This window comes from Cupressus sempervirens, chromosome 3 (genome assembly GCF_028749045.1).
Source record: "Cupressus sempervirens isolate cs-2001-9-10 chromosome 3, ASM2874904v1, whole genome shotgun sequence".
In the NCBI taxonomy this organism is placed as follows: Eukaryota; Viridiplantae; Streptophyta; class Pinopsida; order Cupressales; family Cupressaceae; genus Cupressus; species Cupressus sempervirens.
In genome coordinates this window covers 418,634,876-418,657,438 of record NC_143120.1, presented here as the reverse complement: position 1 = coordinate 418,657,438, position 22,563 = coordinate 418,634,876, and the positions used below count along the sequence as shown (strand labels likewise).

General features: G+C 34.3%; 1 protein-coding gene across 2 annotated transcripts in view; it reads right to left on the bottom strand.

Annotated features, from left to right (window-relative positions):
• Window positions 1–11,185: 11,185 nt before the first annotated feature.
• Window positions 11,186–22,563, bottom strand: part of LOC149566802 (calcium/calmodulin-regulated receptor-like kinase 1) — a 37,823-nt gene continuing 26,445 nt past the window's right edge. The window contains exons 4-8 of one of the 2 annotated variants that reach the window (XM_089820124.1): window positions 21,916–22,042; window positions 19,269–19,354; window positions 19,056–19,127; window positions 12,633–12,830; window positions 11,186–12,268 (exon numbers count right to left, since the gene is read on the bottom strand). In XM_089820124.1, coding sequence (XP_089676250.1) covers window positions 11,879–12,268; window positions 12,633–12,830; window positions 19,056–19,127; window positions 19,269–19,354; window positions 21,916–22,042 — 873 coding nt within the window. In that variant the 3' untranslated portion in view covers window positions 11,186–11,878. Of the gene's footprint in view, window positions 12,269–12,632; window positions 12,831–19,055; window positions 19,128–19,268; window positions 19,355–21,915; window positions 22,053–22,563 lie in introns of both variants that reach the window. The other variant, XM_089820125.1, reaches the window with a different exon arrangement.

Below are 22,563 nucleotides of genomic sequence, written 5' to 3'. Positions count from 1 at the left end.
CGATTTTTTTTATTAATTAAAAATTAATAATATTTTTGATTGAATAAAATAGAAAAAATATAAATGCAATTATACTATCTTCATTTTAAAATAAATTATAATAATATATTTAAAATTTATGTACTAAATTTATGATTACTTTTTATATTAAAATTAAATAATTAGTTTCACAATGCTTTATTTTCATTTAAAAAATATCATCTATTTAATTAATTAAAAAAACCTAAATAAAATATATTTCCAATATATTTATTTTCATAAAAAATTGATGATGAATTTTATTAATTAAAAAAACTTACATAAAAATTAAGAAAAGTAATATTCATAAATTTCTATAAAAGAAATAAAAAATATTTTGATAAGTAGGAGATAATTTCCATAGCAAGTCAAGTTGTGATATTGCTATTAGGATTTAACTATGTGATTTTGAGTCAAACTCATTGGCCCATGTTTCATGAGTAGTAATTCAACATGAATCCACCTCTCATGAGAATAAATGGAACACTTAAACACTCATTAAATCTAGGTGATGCTCACAGGGGTTAAGCACCGAGACTTCTCGGGAGGTCACCCATCCCAGTACTACTCTAGCCTGAGCACGCTTAACTACAGAGTTTCCTCCACGGTTAAGCTTTGAGTTTAACCATGGAGGAAACTCTGTAGTTAAGCGCGCTCAGGTTGGAGTAGTACTATGATGGGTGACCTCCTAGGAAATCCATGGGGTTGCAAGCTTTGGGTTTAACCATGGAGGAAACTCTATAGTCAAGTGCGCTTAGGCTGGAGTAGTACTAGGATGGGTGACCTCCCGGGAAGTCTTGGTGCTTCACCCCTGTGAGCATCACCTAGATCCAATGAGTGCTAAGTGTTCCATTTATTCTCAAGAGAGATGGATTCATGTTGAATCACTACTCATGAAACACGGGTCAATGAGTTTGACTCAAAATCACACAGTTAAATCCTAATAGCAATATCACACACAAAAAAAAAATATTAATAAAAAATTATAACTGAATTTTTTATGACAATAAAATCTAAAAAATCATATTTTTTATGACAGTAAAATTATTTTTTTGTTAAATAAAAAAACTAAAATTAGATTCATAATTCTCTAAAATATTAAATAAAATAAATGTGTATTCAATAAAATAGTTTGCATTAATTAGAAAAAAAATATTTTAAGTTTGATAGTAAAAAAAAATCAATTTGTTAATAATTAAAATAAGTAATATAAAATTTCTTTTTTTAATCAAATAAAAATACCAAAATAACAATAAAAAAAAAAAAAGATATCTAAATAATATTAGAACTATTGCAGAGAAACCATAGACCATCAAAGGCGTTCGTATAGTACAAAACAAGGCAGATAAAGATGATTATGAGGAGCCCTCCTCCTAAGTGCAAAGTGCCTCCAAGCAATGATCAAATTGTGCAATGCACCTCCATGGGTTTACTTGCCCTTCTGTAAAATCATAATAACACCAATGAAAGTATCTCACCAAGGATGTTATGTACTTACCAATGTTGTCAGATGGAAAAATTAGAAATGCTTAAAGACTTGGGTGTGAAAGAAAAGGAAGTCGTGGATCTCTAGTCTAGGTTCAAGTCACTGGAAAAAGACAATAATAACAAAGGGATGGCTTTGTGAAAAATGAATTGTCAAACAAACTTATATGCTTCTTACTTTCTTAAAACAAAATATGTGATACTAAAACTTGTATCTACATTCAACAGATATGAAATACTATAGAAATCAAAAGAATTTTTAGAGGCTAGAAATGGTAAAGGGAACAATCAAATCACAGAGGTCAATAACTCCTGTTGATCAGAGAAAAACCTAGCATCAATATCCATTGAAAAGCAAAAAAATACTTCGAAAAAACCAAATATTGTCATAAGGAGAAGGAGACAACAATTCTACAATCACAAATCTTCACAAGAAACAAAAGGGATAAAGGATATCCAATACTATCAAGAGAGAAGAACCATGGAAAATCATGTCTCAGAAGCAAACAGGGTTCCAATAGAAACAACTAACAAAAGAAGTAATGCGAAGGATCCAAATAGTTGGCAATCTCAAATTCCACAAAAGATAATTTCTTCAATCGTAAAGAGGAGAAAAAATGGCAATGTGTACATTTTGCCTCATAGAAAATTTGTAATGATACAGTTACAATAAAATTTACATTCAATCATAAAATGGAAGGATCAACCAAAATCAAATCCATCAAATAATAAAGACAATGAAAATATCTTGATAATCGATGATATCTACAGTGAAAGAAGATAGTTTGAATGTTAGGATTTGGGGCTATTTGCATATTAGAATGGGTCGAAAGCAAAAAAATCCAAACTTACCTAAGTGGTTGAAAGACCACTGTGATCAATAGGTAAGTATTGTTACAAACTAGAGTTTCCCTTGCACCAAATGATCGACCTTTTAATGCCTAATACAACTACTAGACTTATAGAACATAGGACATGATTAAACCATGTCACAAATCTTGAAGGGGAACATTGGCGGATAGTCCAACAATCCTCCCTCAGCGTTACTCAAGGAGATTCAAACCTGTGATCAAGATCTAATACCAATTGTTAGAATATATAGTCCACCAATATAATTGAGAGGGAGGGGGCATAGGGTGAATCAGTTATACTAATATTATCACAACTATTAACCTTATTAAATCTTTAACCATATCAACAATATAATCAGAAACCACAAGAAGATACAAATGCACAATAACACTAGATATGTTAACTAGGGAAACCCTTGATGAGAGGGAAAACCCTAGTGGGGATGGTACCCACAAGATAATGCACTAATATAAATATTCCTTGTTAGAGGATGGACCCTAGTAGGAGTCTATTAAAACATTTAGTACATATTAGTCCTTGTTAGGAGACTTTGAATCCTTCTTAGGAGTTGTGTCAACCTTATTAGGAGTTGTGGTTTAAGGCAAATGGACCCACTATCCAAATAGCTTCAAGGGCAAGACCAATGAACCCACTAGCCAAATGATCTTTGTATTATTCCTTGTAGAATAATAGAATTGAATTGTACTTCTTCCTCTTTCTCTACCCTATAAACTAGACTTCTGCTCTTGATCTTGATACTAGATCAAAAACTTTGCATCCAATAATCCCTTGGATCGCTTACTCGCATTTACCAAACACTCTGCTCTTGTTCGCACTTACTTGATCACTTCGCATCCCATACACACTTTACAATCAAGTATATCCTTAAAATAATTCCCTAAGTCAGCCTTGAGGTTTTCCCAATTAATTATAATAGGACCACAATAAGATAATTAATTATTTCACAATCACATAAAATTGTCAGCTTATAATTTATACAACTTCTCACACATGCGACTTTAGGACTTGCACACTAGTTAATGTCATCGTCAAATTGTCCTTTATCACTGTGTAACTTTGAGTACCTTGATTATATCTCTATTGGGAGATACAATCCAATCATCAAAAACTGCTTATTAGGTACTCTCTCTTTGCACTGCTTTATGTAAATCACACATATCTTCTTCATGACTTCGATTGACCTCCTCAGTAGGACATAGTTTGGAACATGACCTTAATTGTGTGTCACCTAAACATTAAAATATTGTTCGTATGATCACGATCTCTATCTGCTACTTTGCCAGTCTTCACAAAAACCATACTATGTTGTCATCAATGACAAACACAATCATGAATGCAACATGTCAGTTATTCCACATGCTTACCGATGCTTAGGATACTCCATAAAGGAATACCATCAGCATTTATGCTAACAATCTCCCCCTTTGGCATTGATGGCAACATAGATGAAAAACATCTATGTTCCAAGAATACCAAACAACACTCTACTATTGTTGTTCTCATCTTTTCAAATCTTCTTCATTAATCAAATTTGAAATCCTTTGGAACACTGCTTTTTCCTGCATCTTCTTAGGATTAGCATCAGTTTTTCACACGCTAAACAACTTTCAACTTCTCCCCCATACATCATAACTCTTCATGATGTATCTCCCCTATGGAGATATTCCTTATCCTTACTCACATGAATATTTCTAAGTCTCCCTAGCTAATACATATGTGTTCAACTATTTCTCCCCCATTCAACTAGAGGATGTTTTTCATGTACATATTTCCCCCATTGACATGAATGACAAAGGCCTCATTATGTCAATCATCTTCTCTAAGTCTTCAAAAAGCTCAAGTGTCCAAAGACATTGTTTAAGACCAATTGCCAAGAGTCCTTAATGACTCTTCTCATCACAGATACCCCCCCATACAACTACTAGACTTATAGAACACATGAGGTGGTTAATCCATGTCACGAATCTCAAAGGGGAATGTTGGTGGTTAGTCGAAAAATCCCTCCTCGGTGTTACCCGAGTAGAGTCAAACCTGTGACCAAGCTCTAATACTACTTGTTACAAACTAGAGTTTTCGTTGCACCAAAAGATTGACCTTTTAATGCCCGATACAACTACTAGACTTATAGACCACCAGAGGTGGTTAAACCATGTCACGAATCTTGAAGAGGAACATTGGCGATTAGTCCAACAAGTATATCTTCCCTAGCTAATAGATTAGCATACATTCAATGTAAAGAAATAATAATTAGCAAACATCTCCTTTCATTTTCTATTCATTTTTATAAAGGTTATCTTGTGAAATTCATAAATGGAGCCCAAACTTTAGTGAATGCAATGCTAAAAAACTATGAATCACTACTTGGGTATATATTAACGCATTACCAATAGAGCTTCTACATATTCAAAATTTAAAATTCATTGGTCAGGCTTTAGGAGAATTGGTAGGTTTTGAAGTAAATTATAACAATTCAAACAATATCAAAATCCTAATTAATATGGAAACAAACCTAGAAGAATTCAAGTCATTTAAAGTAATTACAAACAAATCAATTTATAGCATCAACTATTCCAAATATGATGGCTATGTTCATGACATTATCATTTTAGACCTTGCCCAAAACCCTACAACATATAATTTTAAGTTTTATGAAAGAAGCTCTAACTTAAAATAAGTATTTCTCTTTTTATCAAATGGAATTAAAACCAAAATAGAGATCTAACCCCAGTAAATCAAGAGAAACATTGTTTGATAGAATCTACAGAGGAAGGAACTAAGAAGAGCTTAAATACATCAAGTGTTAAACTAGCCAGTAAGATATGTCATTACATAGAGCACACCAAGGAAGGAGAATTAGAGGAGAAAGAAAAGAAATCAACAGAATATCTTAGTTTATACAAAAAATAGTCAGATAAGGATACATGGGACAAGAGAATGGAGAGAAACCTATGGATCTAGTAAACTTATCTCTTGGAACTCAATTGAACCTCTTCAAACCTTGGTACAATGTGGTTCGAAGTGCTTTAGATGCAACTTGTAACACATTTGGTAGGTCTTGCCTGCAAAACAAGTGTTAGTCCGAGACCTTCAATAGAACCAATTTGAACTCCTTTGAACTTTAGTCCAAAGTGGTTCAAAGTAGTTCAAAAGACTTGTTCATAGGTATCTCACAATAGATTGAGTCCTATACACCTAGAACAATACAAGACCTCTGAAGGGATCGACATAACTCTCGAAAGGCACACTTGGGAGTGTGAGGCATAAAGAAATGAGACAATAAGGCTCGAAAAGTATGAGTTTGAAGAGAGAATTGAAGAGATAAGATGTATACAATGGTGAATCAAAAATTCAAACTAACAGGTATCCCCACAATGAAGAAATTGTATTCCCTTTACCACCCTTTTCATCCTCAATATTTTGTCGAAATAGAGTTCCTTTGGCCTTGTCTTCCTAAAAAACCACCCACTCATCTAGAACATCATTACTAATCTTATCAACAATACAAAGTAGATAAGATTCTTGATATTAGTCTCTCTAAGGTTGATCCTTCTATAGCTATCTTACCTAATCCACTTATTCCTCCTTTATAGAACATATCTCAACTCATAGTTGTTCCCTCTTCAGAATCTATATCAATTGATTCTAATCCTTCAACTTCATCTCGCAAGACTATCCCTAATTAACATGCTCATTAGCATCTCAAGAATTGTCAAGCTAAGGATGTGGCACGAGCTCTTGCTTCTCCAATTGTGTCATCTTATCAACCTTTTCTTTCTTCGATCAACCCTTGCTTGAGACCTCGAAGGAAGTTAATCATAGTACTAACATGCAAATGGATAAACATAATGATTCTATTCGTATTTTAGAATTTCTTGTGATTAATCTTGATCACAAACATGCTTTTGATAATGATGTTATTGATGATAATGACAATATTGATGATAATGAAATCCACATGTTAGTGGTGATGAATATGAGACTATTGATATGGATCATGATTTGTTGGTTGTTGTTCCTACTGCATTGGATGTTTTTCCTTTTGTGATATTCCCACCTTTCCCTAACAATATAGATCGAGATTGGGGGGGGAACTTGAAGCGGACTTTTCTAGCATGTAGTCTTTGTGTGTTTGTGTTGTGTTCCCCTCATTTTTTATTACATCTTATAATTTTTATCTAGATTTCTTTAAATGGTCATTGTTTCTTGTTGGTGTGAGGTGATAGAGTAATTGAACATGGAAATTCTTCTATTTCTATAGGTCTTCTTTTATATGTCATTACATGTTATGTCATATATGTATTATTTTCCATGCATGTTCCCTTATGTAGTCTTCTTAGATGCTTGCGATATGGTAGTACCCATGTATTTTGGTCCTTGTGATGTCAGCCCACACAAACTCTTCTTCATATCTTTTAAATGATTTTCCTCTATTGTGTTGTAGTTCTACTTCATTTTGGGAATGATGACATTTCATACTTTAATAATATTACATATTATCAAACTGATCCCAAAGTTAGTAGATACCATTTTTATTCTCTTACTTGTCGTATTTATTTCCCTTGGAAGTGTTCTCTATTGGGGGCATTTCATAGTGGAAACATTTCTAGTGGATGCATGTACACTCTTGTTAAATCCATTTCTCTTGTTGACTAAGAGAACTTGCAATCACTTTATCGTGGGTGCATACACTTTTCTCACTTGTACACACACACTTCGATTGGTAGTTGGTTTTAGCTTTTTGGACCCCTCTATCCAGCTATTAAAAATTTGGGGGGCATGATCCATGTAGCTCTTCTTGGATCCCTCTATCAAACTATTAAAATTTTAGGGGGTTTGATCTTTTCATTTGATCCATCTTTAGATTACTAATAGTCTTAAGAGGTCGGATCGCCACTTTTTAATCTCTTTGGATTACTAGTAGTTCATGAAGCTTGAATGTTTCTTTCGATGTTTCTTTAGACTACTAATAGTTTGAGAAGTCTAGTCATGTTTCTAATCCCTTAAGGACATATAAATTCTTATGTCTGGGTCATTTTTCATTCCCCTTTTAGGACATGGAGTTCTCTTGGGGATGAATCTTTGATGGATTAACTAGCATACCACACAAACTTGCTAGACCATTGAATGTCATCTTTTGTTGCAGCATGCCTTTGTTGTAGTTCACAATAAGGAACAAACCTTATTGGGTGAGATGACTAAATGTGTTCTCTATATTCCTCTTGTTAGTGGCATCTCTCTTGTTATGACTTTGAATATGATGAAGACTCAAGTCTATTAAGGGCTTGGTAGCTTCTTTATCCCTCAGTCATGAGGGATCGACTCTTTCTTTCAATCTACTTTACTGTGAGTAAGAGGTAGCTCATACTCCCACTAAAGTGGAGGCTAAATGTATTGCCTTAAAGTGGAAGCACCCATAATTTAAGACCTTTTAGCTCTCACCCTTTAGTGACTTTATGGACCATGGATGTATTTGTGCTCAAACTATTTTTTCTATTTCTCCCACTTAATCTCTTTTTTTTTATTTCATCTATGTAATTTATAAGACCTTGGGGTTACCCCTTGCTTGGGATAACCCTGGTAAATTTCAACCCGATTAACCTATACTGGTATATACCCCAGGTTGTTTTGGTCTTAGAGCCATTTTTGTCTTAGAGATTCAAATTGAAAAATTGTGGGGCCTCATCGGCTTGCTTTATTTACGATCCCAAAAACTTATAAAAAGAAGCTTGGGCATCTCATTTTCACATTACTAGACATCGATACATTATATACACGCATGAAGGACACTCAAGCTGGTGAATTCTGAGTATTTTCATAAGGCATTCCAAACATCCATCAAGCATTCAAGTTGTTCTCAAGTTTCAAAGATCTTTTGTGAGCAATTCATCTTCAAGATCTAGTGTTCTGTTTGTTGTCAAGGGATGAGATCTACATTATGGCATTTCTCTTCTTCTTCTTCTTCTTCTTCCTTTGTGTGCATCTACATCCATGGCTCTATGGTTTGGTATTGGTGAGATCCATTGCATGTATGGAGATTTCTTGCATCCTTCATTGTAAATTCAACATCAACAACATACAAGCATTGCAAAATCCTTATTGACAAGAATTTCATCTTCTAAGGTGAATATTTGCATGTCTTACTTCTTTACATTCTTTTACAAACTTGGCTCTTCCAAGGTTAGTTCCTAAATAGGGGTTTGACCAATGCAAACCCCTTCCCCCTCAACAAAAGTCATTTTTTCTTGTGTGCAAGAACAAGATATTGGAATTACAAAATCAAACATGGAAAGCATCATTCGTAAGCTTTCAAAAAAAATTGGATCGACTTGGTTTCTGTGCTCTAGGAATATGTATGGCATCCTATAAGCCAACTAGGAGACATCACCCAAATCAACCTCTACTTGAAGATTTAGGGTTTTCAAGGTCTTCTATATTTTTTGTCTTGTATCAAATCCACGATCAAATTCTCAATCACACTTTCAGATCCATAATTTTTGGACCAGAAAGGCACTTTTTATTTGCATATTCCGAAGTCATTTTTCTACTCTTCTTTTATCTCTTATCATAGACCTATTTTCATCTTTTAATTGGGTTGGTTGCAAACCAATTGCTCCTAGATCTATCTTATCTTTTCTATTTAGTCATTTGGTTCAATTTACATTCACAAAGTACATTCAATATAATTTTGGTTTAGTATTGGCATCCCTTCATCATATTTAGATTTTACTAATCTAACTTGAGTTGTATTGAGAGTTATATTTGGAATCCCCTCTTTCTTTTGTATTTGAGTGTTATTGGAAATGGAATTCTTATATTTACACATCTTATTTAACACTTTCATTTGTTCACTAAACATTTATTGGAAGTGCTTCTCTACAAGTCACATGGCAACTGACTTTTCTCTCATGAGGCATAATCATGATGCCACTTGTTGGAAAGATGTTAATAATTAACATTTGATTGTCTTGTCTTTTGATTCTTCCTTTGATAAAGAATTGCAGGTTGACGATGAGGATGAAGCTCGTACTACAACTTTGAGTTATACTCTTACTACAAATTGAGCCTCATCAATTCTTGTGAATACTATTTATCTTCCTCTGATTGGTGTGTGCTCCTCTACTTGTGTCAACCCTACTATGTTTGCTACTTCTACTCTACTTCAATCTTTAGCTAACAATTGTAATGCTTTCTCAAAACTCAGCCCCTTGTGTCGACATTTTTTCAAATAGAGTTCCACTAGATACACCCCTTGCAGTAGGAATCCTAATGATAGCATTGCTTGGATAGTTGCATGAAGACATAGGAACAATCATTCTTTAACCTTATATTCCAAGGATAACTTTAAGAAACCCCCCCTTTGGAAAAATGTATAAAATCATAGTGAATCCAACATTAATTTAGGGGTAAAACTTTAATTTCTATTGGCAATTTTTTTTTTCAAACTAGGAATAAAATTAATTTTATTGACAATTTTATTTCCATCAAATGAAAATTCTGTAAAACCTTGACAAATTTTTAATTATTGAAGGAACTCACGACCAAAAATGCAAATACCTAGAACCATAATTTTATATCATCTAAACACAATAGCCCTATTTAATAACCATCAGATGATGCTGGATCAACGGTATAAATACTACTTCAAGCCAAAATGTTAAAGGAGAACAAGTTTTAAAGAAACTCTCTACAAAAATGACACCTACTATTTCAAGCCAAAGATTAAAAGGATAAAAACTCACTTGATATGCCTCCAGAATAGTAACACATGTCAATTATATGTACTTAACATATAAACTAACTTAAAGATTTACCACATATTAGTGAATGTGTCCATTGAATAAGACAAGCCTTGAAAATTGTAGGCCAAAATATTTGATTTATTGCCTAGAAAGATTAAATTCCATTGGCAAAATCATCACCAAAATAAATATTATTATGTATCATTATTGGCAATTGGTCTAACATGGGACCCAATTTTCATAAAGTGCAAAACGACATGACCACCTCGAAAGTGCAATTTTATTTGCCAAATTCAGGGTCCTCCTTGAGTGAAATTCGTCATTTGCGAATATTTGCCACTAAAGTTATCCTTACATTCTTCTTCCCATGTTGTGGGTGAGTTGTCTTCCGAATCTTGAGATGGACTACTAACCTTTCCACTGGTGTGTTGCATAATTTTCCAACACCTTTATTTTCAATGCGATGTTGATCCCCTTTAACTCTAGGCTATGGTTGTATAAGTGTCAACATCTTTGCTAAGCTGCTAAATTTAATAAAAAATAAAAGTAAATAAAATCACCTAGTTTCTTGAACTAATTACATAATTCCACTTGAGCTTGTCATTGCCACCTTTTATCTTGCTTTAATGCCCTTTATAATATATTTGATTTCATCCTTCACTTAAATTTCTTTGTTGTTTATATTTATAAAACCGAGACTTAAAAGTCCCCAAGCCCTTGTACAATAGAGCAACCGACCAACAAACGAAACAAGTACCATGAGACGTGGGAAAAACTAGACAAACTATAAGACAAAACAGTGATGCATGATGGTATCAAGCTACCATATACTACTTTAACCAATAAAACATACATATTAGAGCTCTATAGGCCCACTTAGAAAATGTGAGACCTGACCCTATTCAATCTCATACGCTTCGCACTAGCATATGTGATTGGGCGACAAATTTACATTTCTTCCACCTTCACACAATGGTCCACGAAATGCTATCATCAAGTCCTCAAACATGATTTCAGACTTTCCTAAATATTTCAACCCAGCTATGCCATATTTAAGTGGCCATGTCTGCTTTCTCCTGAAAATGAAATCCTGTTATCTTATATTAGTAATTATGGATTGTGATATTTAAAATAAAGACTTCACAAAGTATACATGTACATGTTTCACTTAACGAATGGATTACTGTGCTGTATTTTTCCGTACAACGAGGACTAATACATGCTGCATGACCGTTTTACACTGGTGCAGAAAAGTCACTTTATTTTCAGAACTGTGACTATATTACATGAACAGAAATGTAGCGTACATAAAGAAGTCTGCAGCACCATAGAGATAAACCAAAGGAGCATAGACGATATCTGATTGAGCACCAAAATACATTGACAAATGAAATTCAATGTTTCCTATATAGAAGAATGGTCGGGAAAAATGTTTGCTGCACCTTCTGTTGACTGCAAATTTGTTTTCCAAAGATTTTCCAGTAATTTGAAGCATCAACCCGATTACAAAATTTGTTTACAGAGATTGAAAGCATCGCTGACTTATTTTGCAGGTACCAACTATGTACAAGGAGCTCCTAGATATTCATGTATGTCATGAATACTAGCAAAAGTATCAGAACGTCTGGATCAACTACATTTGTCACCTAAAGGGACCAAGTTTGGAAGTGAGCTCCTGGCAATACATGCATAATACATGAAAACTAGCAAACATATAAGCACATTCTGAACAGCTTTCATTGTCACCTGCCAAAGTTTAAACATTAGGTTTCTGATCTCTCTGTATTACTGGGTATCACATTCAACTCAAAATTTGAAGGATTTGTTTGCTCCTCAGCTTCAAGAATTTCACCATTTGTAATAATTATACTCTTTAAATCAAATTTTGGATGCTCAATCTGTTCAGCTTCAGAGTTTTCATCCCCAGTAATAGATGAGGGATTTTTCTCATGCTTATTAGTACGTTTTTTCTTCCCTATTCTTGAAATAACCTGAGCCACATCTCTCATGACTGGACGCCTCCTTGCAGTTGTTTGAATGCACCTGTATGCAAGATTTGCCATTGCAGTGACTTCATCTAGATTATATTTTCCATTAAGCCGTGAATCCAAGATTTCCTCCCATCCAGACCTTTCGTCTGCACTCAATGCAGCCTTTATCACACAATGAATTTATAGTCAGAGAAAATGGAAAAATATCAGGATAGAAATCTTCCTAATCAACCAAAAAATAGGCAAGGCAACTAGAATAGAAGCAACAAAGAGAATTTCTTGATAACCACATGGTACCATAAATGAACGTTGAGGCATGCAAGGTTAAAAACTATGTAATTTCATTTTTAAATCAAACACAGTATCTCCTTCAATGTAAAACTAGTGAATCTAAAGAATATTAGCTCCGAGATGAAGGTTCCAGTCAGACACCAACACAAGATATATATGAACGTTCATTTAAGCAACTTTTCTGAACACAAAAGGAAATTAGTGTGAAAGAAGAGAAAAAAAAGTTGTAGCTTACAAGCTCAACATATTCCATCAGTCCTTGTTGTGGATTCCTTCCAGAGATGAGTTCAAAAAGTAACACACCAAAGCTATACACATCACTCTTCTTTGTAAATGTTTTTGTTGATACATACTCGGGATCTAGATATCCATATGTTCCTTTAATATCCGATACATGTCCATTTTCCTCCCTCGAAAGCCCAAAATCTGCAACCTGATTGGAAAAGTAGAAAGGTCTCAGATACCTCAAAGTTTCATGAATCATGGTTGTAAATAATAAGCTTAAATTCATTGATTAGATACACAAAACTCTATTGACAAAAGTATGATTTGAGAACAAACAGAAACAATCTTGTGGTTCTAAATGTAAATCCAAACCATTAACAATTGTCTTTGGATATAAAAATAGATTAACTTGAGCCAACGTAAATCAATACACCCCAATATATTAAGACCTCCAATGTAAAGCACAATAAGACGGAACATACACCAATTGTCAAAGACACTCCAATTTTGGCATAGGCTGCCACAGAGAGTTGAATCTGTCAGAATTCAGAATGCTTGTTCTTGTTGGCTATCGTAGGTGCAGAAATAGCATAAGAATAACCAAAGTCTCCGTGCCAATATAAGTAAAAGTTGACAAGATACATAATTTCTCAACTGAATATGCATAGTGGAGATAGCTAGTTCAAATTTTCATTCCATTACTTTGTTGATTTAACAATAAGTTCCCTTATTCTTTGATAAGCAAAAATGATACAATTGTACCAAAATATAAAATGAACAAAGATGAAAATGATTTACATAGAAAAGAGATTGTAACATTGAACAAGCCACTCTAAACAATAATATTGACCAGCTTAATTTTTTCAAATATACTAGAAATCATAGTGACAAAGAAGCCAGCAGGTGTAATAGAAGCCACCTCTGTAATGACCCTGCTCAAATCTGATCCCAAAATGCTGATAAAGGTTCACGAAAACACTTTGCATACAAGGGTCATATGACTGATATAAAATTTCAGTTTGCTTTTACTGATCTGCTTTTTCACTTGCTTTTTCAGATCTGCTTTTTCGCTTTGCTTTTTCGAACTGTTTTTTGGATCTGCTTTTTCGGACCTGCTTTTTCGGACTACTTTTTTGGACCTACTTTTTCGCACTGATTTTTCAGATCTGCTTTTTCGGACTGCTTTTTCAGATCTTTTTCAGACTGCTTTTTCGAAACTGCTTCCAAAAACTCAAACCCTCAAGTAGTCTGAGTATACAAATTAAGCTCAACTTGAAATGGTTGAATACCACTTCCAAAGTGCAACCCTTCAAAAAGTCTTTCACTTCCTCAGTTATGCAATCTCTTGAGAGGTATCGTTCTCAAGGATTATGCTGAATATTTGCAAACTATCAAGCTCCACAAATGCTCATAGAAAATGTAGTTGAGTCACCAAATTCCGTCTGTCCAAATGAGAGGCCAAGCCCTCTATTTATTTACTTTTCTAAGAAGTTACTAAGGACTTCTAGAAGCATCTTTTTCTAAGAAGTTACTAAGAACTTCTAGAAAAATCCATTATAAAATCCCATTATAATGCACTTTTATAATAAAATAACTTTATAAAATAAGAAGTGCAACTCAACTTAGAATTATAACATGTAGGCCCGATATAAGAAGTAATGATAAAATATAAATAATATCTCCAAGAGCATAATAAGCCATCTAATCACCAAATAAATGCCAAAATGACTCTCTCATCACAACCACTATCTACAAGAGTCCGTGACAGACTGATCCGGCACGCAAAATGATGTTAGCCAAAACGTGGACATTATAGTCCGCCCTTCCTAAAATTGCTTGTCCTCAAGCAATCTAACAACACAATGAACTCCAACCTCCACCTAGATCCCAAATGAAGTAGTATGTGACATCCTTGTGGACATTAAACCAACTGCAAATCAACATCATCAAGACCAACCACATGTCCAATAACATAGCACCCAAAACTTGTGCAGGTGATGTAAAAGTTAGAATGACACCAAAAAGCAACTCCATGGAAGATCTAAGAAATCTCTTCTTCCCTGTATCCACCCACATAATATATATTGGACTAGAATCCTGGTCATCACCAACATGCATTGAAAATGATGTAGCTACAAGCGAACCATATGCACTCATGTTAATTGTATCAACAATTGGTGTAGCCATATCAAAACATATGGAATTAGGAACAACACTAACAGCTGCAATAGAAAACTTAACCGAATCTGGAGTTAATGAAATCTCATAATCAACATGTGTGCCATCATTAGAACACACATCAACCACTACATGCATACTACTAAACTCCTCATTGGATGGTTCAACTGACATAGAAGTGGCTGCTGATATGACAGTATCCTCGCATTCTCCTAGTCCCACTATTGCTGCATCGTCATCTGCTGACAAAGCTTCATATGTGGACTCCTGACTCTGCACATATGACTCAATGCCAGATTGTAAATCAATTATACTAGGGCGTAAACCCACATTGACTGACTCCGCTGAAACACCAACATCATAGCACATCATAGCTGGGTGGCTCTATACATGGCTTGATCCCACCTGAGGAATCAACTACCTCCTGCACTAGAACAACATACAAATCATCAATATTGATGCCCATCTGTCTAGCCATAAGCTGCAACATCCTATCCATTCGCCTCTTTTGCTCACCTTGCATCATATCCATTCGCCTATTTTGCTCCTCTAATGTATCCAGTAACCTAAACATTATATTTTCCTGATCTGGATTGATATACATTTTGTCAAACATTGTTTCTCTCTATCTGGCTATTCCAAATTCCCAATAAGACCTCCACAAGATGGCAAGACTTATAGCTCTGATACCACTGTAATGACCCTACTCAAATCTGATCCCAAAATGCTGATAAAGGTTCAAGAAAACACTTTGCATACAAGGGTCATATGATTGATATAAAATTTCAGTTTGCTTTTATTGATCTGCCTTTTCACTTGCTTTTTTCGGATCTGCTTTTTCGCTTTTTTTTATCTGCTTTTTAGAACTGCTTTTTCAGACCTGCTTTTTCAGACTGTTTTTTTTGGACCTGCTTTTTCGGACTGTTTTTTCGGATTTTCTTTTTTGGACTGCTTCCAAAAACTCAAACCCTCAGGTAGTCTGAGTATACAAATTAAGCTCAACTTGAAATGACTGTATACCACTTCCAAAGTGCAACCCTTCAGAAGGTCTTTCACTTCCTCAGTTATGCAATCTCTTGAGAGGTATCGTTCTCAAGGATTATGCTGAATATTTGCAGACTATCAAGCTCCACAATTGCTCATAAAAGATGTAGTTGAGTTACCAAATTCCGTCTGTCCAAATGAGAGGCTAAGCCCTCTATTTATTTACTTTTCTAAGAAGTTACTAAGGACTTCTAGAAGCATCCTTTTCTAAGAAGTTACTAAGAACTTCTAGAAACATCCATTATAAAATCCCATTATAATGCACTTTTATAATAAAATAACTTTATAAAATAAAAAGTGCAACTCAACTTAGAATTATAACATGTAGGCCCAATATAAGAAGTAATGATAAAATATAAATAATATCTCCAAGAGCATAATAAGCCATCCAATCACCAAATAAATGCCAAAACGACTCTCTCATCACAACCACCGTCTACAAGAGTCCGTGACAAACTGATCCGGCACACAAAACAATGTCAGACAAAACGGGGACATTACACTGTAATGACCCTGCTCAAATCTGATCCCAAAATGCTAATAAAGGTTCAAGAAAACACTTTGCATACAAGGGTCATATGACTGATATAAAATTTCAGTTTGCTTTTATGGCTCTTTTCTTCACTTAGCATCAATAAAAATGCTTGCAAGCAGAGACTCTAAATTGACTAAACAATGACCTATCATGAATGTGCAACTAATTTTGACAATATACAATGCATATATATGATCTAAACATGAGAAATGAACACCTACAGCCAACTGGCATTTTTACAAACAGTTGGTATGCAAACTAACTAGCTGATAAATAATGATATTGAATTGCTCAAATGACACCAGCAACTATTATCTCCTTAATTGCAATGAAATTTCTAATACAATGCTCATGAAATATGGCCAAGACTTTTGGCATTTACATGGATTACAAAAATGATAATGTTGGTATAATGCACACCTGCAGCTGAAACTTATAACACCTAAAATGCAATGCTAACAAAAGAACCTGGTTGTAGATGGCTGTAATAATTTTCTCTAATGCTGCCTTTCTGCTTTGCTTTTTCCGATCTGCTTTTTTCACTTGCTTTTTTCGGATCTGCTTTTTTCGCTTTGCTTTTTCGAACTGCTTTTTCGGACTGCTTTTTCAGACTACTTTTTTTGGACCTACTTTTTCGGACTGCTTTTTGGATCTACTTTTAAAGACTCAAACCATCAAGTAGTCTGAATATACAAATTAAGCTCAACTTGAAATAGATGAATACCACTTCCAAAGTGCAACTCTTCAAAAAGTCTTTCACTTCCTTAGTTATGCAATCTCTTGAGAGGTATTGTTCTCAAGGATTATGCTGAATATTTGCAGACTATCAAGCTCCACAAATGCTCATAGAAGATGTAGTTGAGTTACCAAATCTCGTGTGTTCAAATGAGAGGCCAAGCCCTCTATTTATTTACTTTTCTAAGAAGTTACTAAGGACTTCTAGAAGCATCCTTTTCTAAGAAGTTACTAAGAACTTCTAGAAACATCCATTATAAAATCCCATTATAGGGGACAGGACCCAGTACTTGAACGGGTTCGAATGGTTGTGATAGAAATTGTTTAGTTTATACCTACACTTGCTGACTTAATGTCCAATTTTTTGACAACATTGCACCAATACTTGTGACTTTAAAGTTGTTAGTACAATGACAATTACCAAAAAAATGAATGAAAATGTACCCTTTGATCTAAAAAGTAACGAATGATGTGATGCCACATCAGCTGTTCAACTATGGGTACCCTTTATGTACGACCATTGGTCTCACTTTTTTTTTGGGCTGTTTTGGACAACTTGGCAAAAAGCATGCTGATGTGGCATCATAATGAGTGACGTGGACTTGAAACCTTAGTTATAAGTAGACGACTCGCCAAGTAAGCTGCTGTAAAAAACTGGGAGCGATTTGAAATTTTTATGTAGGGTTTTGATAAGCGCGAAGTTAGGGTGTTCAAGTACCAGGTCCTCTCCCCTAATGCAATTTTATAATAAAATAACTTTATAAAATAAAAAGTGCAACTCAACTTAGAATTATAACATGTAGGCCCAATATAAGAAGTAATGATAAAATATAAATAATATCTCCAAGAGCATAATAAGCCATCCAATCACCAAATAAACGCCAAAATGACACTCTCATCACAACCACCGTCTACGAGAGTCCATGATAGACTGATCCGGCACGCAAAACGATGTCAGCCAAAACGGGGACATTACAACCTCTGTTCCTAGAACTTTGAAACACTTGTTCTGCAATCTACACATTTAATCATAAAGACATTTGCTGAAATTGCAATCATAAAGACATCACTGAAATTGCAATCATAAAGGCATTGCCGGAATTATAAACATTCATAGAACTGTTTTTCTCCATCCTTCTAAAGCAACACATATTTGGTAAACTTGCAAGACAAGACTTCTGAGCACTTCCCACAAAGCAGGCATTGTAGAACAAGTCATTTTGGAGAGCCTTCAAGAGGGCCCTCTCAATTTGAATAGTAATTTGTGCAAGTTCAGTATGAGTCCAAGTAGATGGGCCGGTCTGCCTCACAGGTGTTTTAGAGATTGGAATGATCCAATCCATGGCTTATGCTTCTGTGCCGCTAAAACTTACACAGGTGTTTAGAGATTGGAACGATCCAATCCATGGCTTATGCTTCTGTGCTGCTAAAACTTACATCCTGTGTTGTTGAAACTTTATACAGTAGTTGGTGGCAGGTTACCCATTGGAAAAACACCTCGAGTAGTGAAAGTAGAACCACTCCAGTTTAAGGAGCTGCTAGTTTTGTGGTTACAGTACGGGTAGTACATTGGACATACAAGCTGGGGACAATCAAACATTATATACTCTAGTAGGATGCTAAGGATAACGGTAAGGACAGCTTGACTGATAAAGAGGAAAATTTTCAGAATTTCAATTGAAAGGTGAATGTTTGAAACTTCTTAACTGACTAGCAACAGGAATGAATGAATTTCAATTATGTTTATCTAAAGTTAAACAATAACAAAAGACCAGGTAACGAAAACACTTTGCAATACCCTCATGAATATCTGTAACACTTAAAATTCATCTGCCAGAGATTTCTGAAAATTTTACACCATTCTTTATTTCATTTGTAAAAATTATGAAAGTAAACGGAATCACAAACAAAACAGAAAAGAAGAAAGAAAAGTAACTGTACCCTGGCTCTCATAGAATTGTCTAATAATATGTTGGCAGACTTTATGTCCCGATGAACTACTGAAGGCACTGCCTGTTACAAGATCAATTATGCAATCAATGGTAATGTACCACCTTTTGTATCTCAAAAAACCATTTACATGGGACATCAATTGCTCAAAGAAAAGCAGCAAATACAAGCTATCACAGTCTTTATTAGACCCCAAAAGCACACCCCATCATGGAGATATTCAATTCCTCTTGACACATCATGTGCTATGCGAACCCTTCGTTCCCAGTTTAACGGTTCTACGTTCTCATCTGGAGAGGAAACCCAGCACATAGAGAAAAGCTTTATCAATAACATAATTTGTAAGGCATGAAAATAGGAAATACAGATAGGCCATACTTATGCAAAAACAAATAGAATATATATATAAATAATTATATGATAAGTAAATAGCTCAAGCCACAACAGAAAGTATGATATCGGTTTGGCCAGACTAGAGTACAGAATGTAACATCAAACAAATCCTGATAGCAATATCACAATCAAACAAATCGTTTGAGAAAAAGAGTAACAATAACAATAAAGTATAATATCTATTGTAAATTTTAAAAGAAAACACTTCACACAAGAAACTACATTGAAAAAAATCTACTGGTAGAAATCATGATTATGTAAGTAAATATTTCTATAAGTTATAAATGCAGAAAAGAGTACCAAACCCACTGATAATTGAGTCTTCAGCAAAATGCTCCAACCTTGTGAGAATATTATCAGCAACATATAAAAACTTGTGTCGTTATTAGTCTCATTGTATTTCAACACAACTCACGTATATTGAAAAACTCTACAAGAAATCATGATTAAGAAGTATTTCCACAAGATCTAATTATAGCAAAGAGTTGTTATTAAACCACTGAAAGCTGAATCTTCAGTAAACCGCTGCAACCTTGTGAGGATGTCTATCTGCACATACAACTAATGTTGATATTTGTCTCATTGCGTTTCAAGATAAATCTGCCTATTTAGTTGTAACTTGAGATGTAAAATTTAAAGCCCAAAAAACATTGTGCATAAGGCCTCTTACTTTCTGAAAGAAGCTCCCTTACCAGAAACACAAGGAGATGACACAGTTTTCTATTAAAATGGAAGATACATTATCAAATTCTGCTTCTTGTTACTTTGGCATTGCCATTACATTTCACATTTCTTGTTTATCATAACATTGTTGTAATGTAATTCTAAGGTTATTTAATCAAATCATTGTATTTTTCCAGATGTTTGATGGGTAGCATATTCTCAATTCTTGTATATAAATTGCCTGCATTGTGGCTTGTTATCACCTTGCACTATGGCTTGTTCACTATAACTCTGAAATGATATTGTGAGCTTGCCTGCATCACTTATGGGCCACCTAAAAAGTATTAAAGTGCATATGTGCCCCATAATCATCACTTTAGGTCCAGAATATACTGAAACATCTTGTGAAAATTAATATGTTATAACTTTATATTATAACTTTATATTGCAGGAATGCATACACAAATAAAACCAGACATGTAGATGTCGAAAGAAACTTCAAAACAGGTCCAGAGTTTCCAACAACTAACATATTCTTACATATATAGACACTAAAAACTCAGGGATCAAATGCTTTTTACATGTTTCAATGTGTCTTATTTGTACTCAAGGATATGGTTGTACATGAGTATGCACATGCTTAAGCAGAAAAGATTGAGGTGGAGCTAGCTACAGTCTGCCACGGGGAAGAAGGGTCAGCAAAGACATTGAAGGGGGAGGAATCACTCTATTGAGGTGGAATATGACAAGAAGACTTCGATGTTCATTATATCATTTTGATGTGAAATTGACAGTGACCAAACTTCTTCCGCCAAAGGAGTTGTCAGATTACAAGAGAAGAGTTAAAGTATCGCAAGCTCCTTCCCAAATCATCACCTCCCATTTCATAGACTAGCATTTGTCAAGGTTGACAGGCATTAGCTAACAAGAGAAAGAATAGAGCAAGGGAAATAAATGAGTCATGTCAACCAATTTGCTGTATTTTTTTGTTGAGTAGAGTGATTCCCAACAGTAGTTGTTCCCAACCATCACACCTACTAAACAGATTATGGTATATAGATAACAGATCAATTGGATGCATTTGCCTCAGGACAGATTTCTATAATTGTATAGCATATCATAGATTTTTCAAAGAAAATTAAAACCATAAGGCTCTATTTTTGTCTTTCTGTGTTTTGATTATTTTGCTAACATTATGTGTTTGTGCTCATTCAACAGAAACAAATTGTGGAGTGGTAAGATAAAAAACCCACAGTAATTAGTATGAAATTAGCCCAGATCTGTGCACTGGCAGCAATTGTGAAGTGAAGCAGTATGCAAGTGATGCCCTTGCATTCTAAAGGTGCAGGTGTCTTTTCTTGCTTTCTCCATTGTATTTTCTTTTTTATTTCTCAAGAAAGCGAATATTAAATATACAGAGGATTATAGCAATTTAACTTAGGTGGTAAGACGAGCTTTCTGGGATTACAAGATATACAAACATTTACATCCTCACGACTCAAGGTCAAAAATGACTAAGCATGTGTAAGTTGTTAAAATTGTTTATTACTCTCAATCTTCTGTTGGTGACCCTTCTAGGTCTAAGAAATTTAAATAAAAAGAAAAATCCATAATCTATGCTCTAAGGCCATAAAAAGTTTAAACCATAAAAGAAGTATTGTCATAACAAAATGCTGATGCAAAATAAGACAAATTAAGAGCATTAATTGTTAAAGAGTTCCAGACAATCATAGCTTCTTCTGTCAGATTTTATGGTTAATTAACTAAAAAAGGTAAGCAGGATAGATCATCATACCATACAAATGCATTGCAAGACTCCCATTGCTCATGAACTCGTAAACTAACATGCGGTGCCCTTTATCAACACAATATCCTACCAAATTCACAAGATTTCTGTGATGTAACCTTCCAAGTAGCAAAACCTGCAGAAAACTAATAGATAGCTTTCAGCCTATAAAGGATTAAAGTTTTAAACTATATATTGTGTGTACTGCAAGTGAAAAGATTGGGAAGAAGAGAATGTGCAAAGGGAATAGACATTCATTTCCTAATAGTAATTTTACATTATGAAATATATAGTAGGCTATAAGCATCTCATATAGTGATTTACAAGATGACACAGATTTCAGTGTAAATGGAATATCTGAACATGTTAAACATGCACCTGAGCAAAGAAATGTGCTATGTATTTTAACCAAGAATGACAATATATAAGATTCTACTCTAGGAATGCTTTCTTTTAAGTTTTAAGAGATGTTAAAATACCAAATTCAGTTCTGATTGGTATACATGCATGGTAGAATACTAGAATTAGTGAAGACCGGAGTTGATGGAAACTGATATGGTATGATATGGATACAGTGCATTTGGAAGATTTGCATATAGAAATGACAATTATAAATACATATGAATATTCAATTATTTATATATCTAACTGTATCTG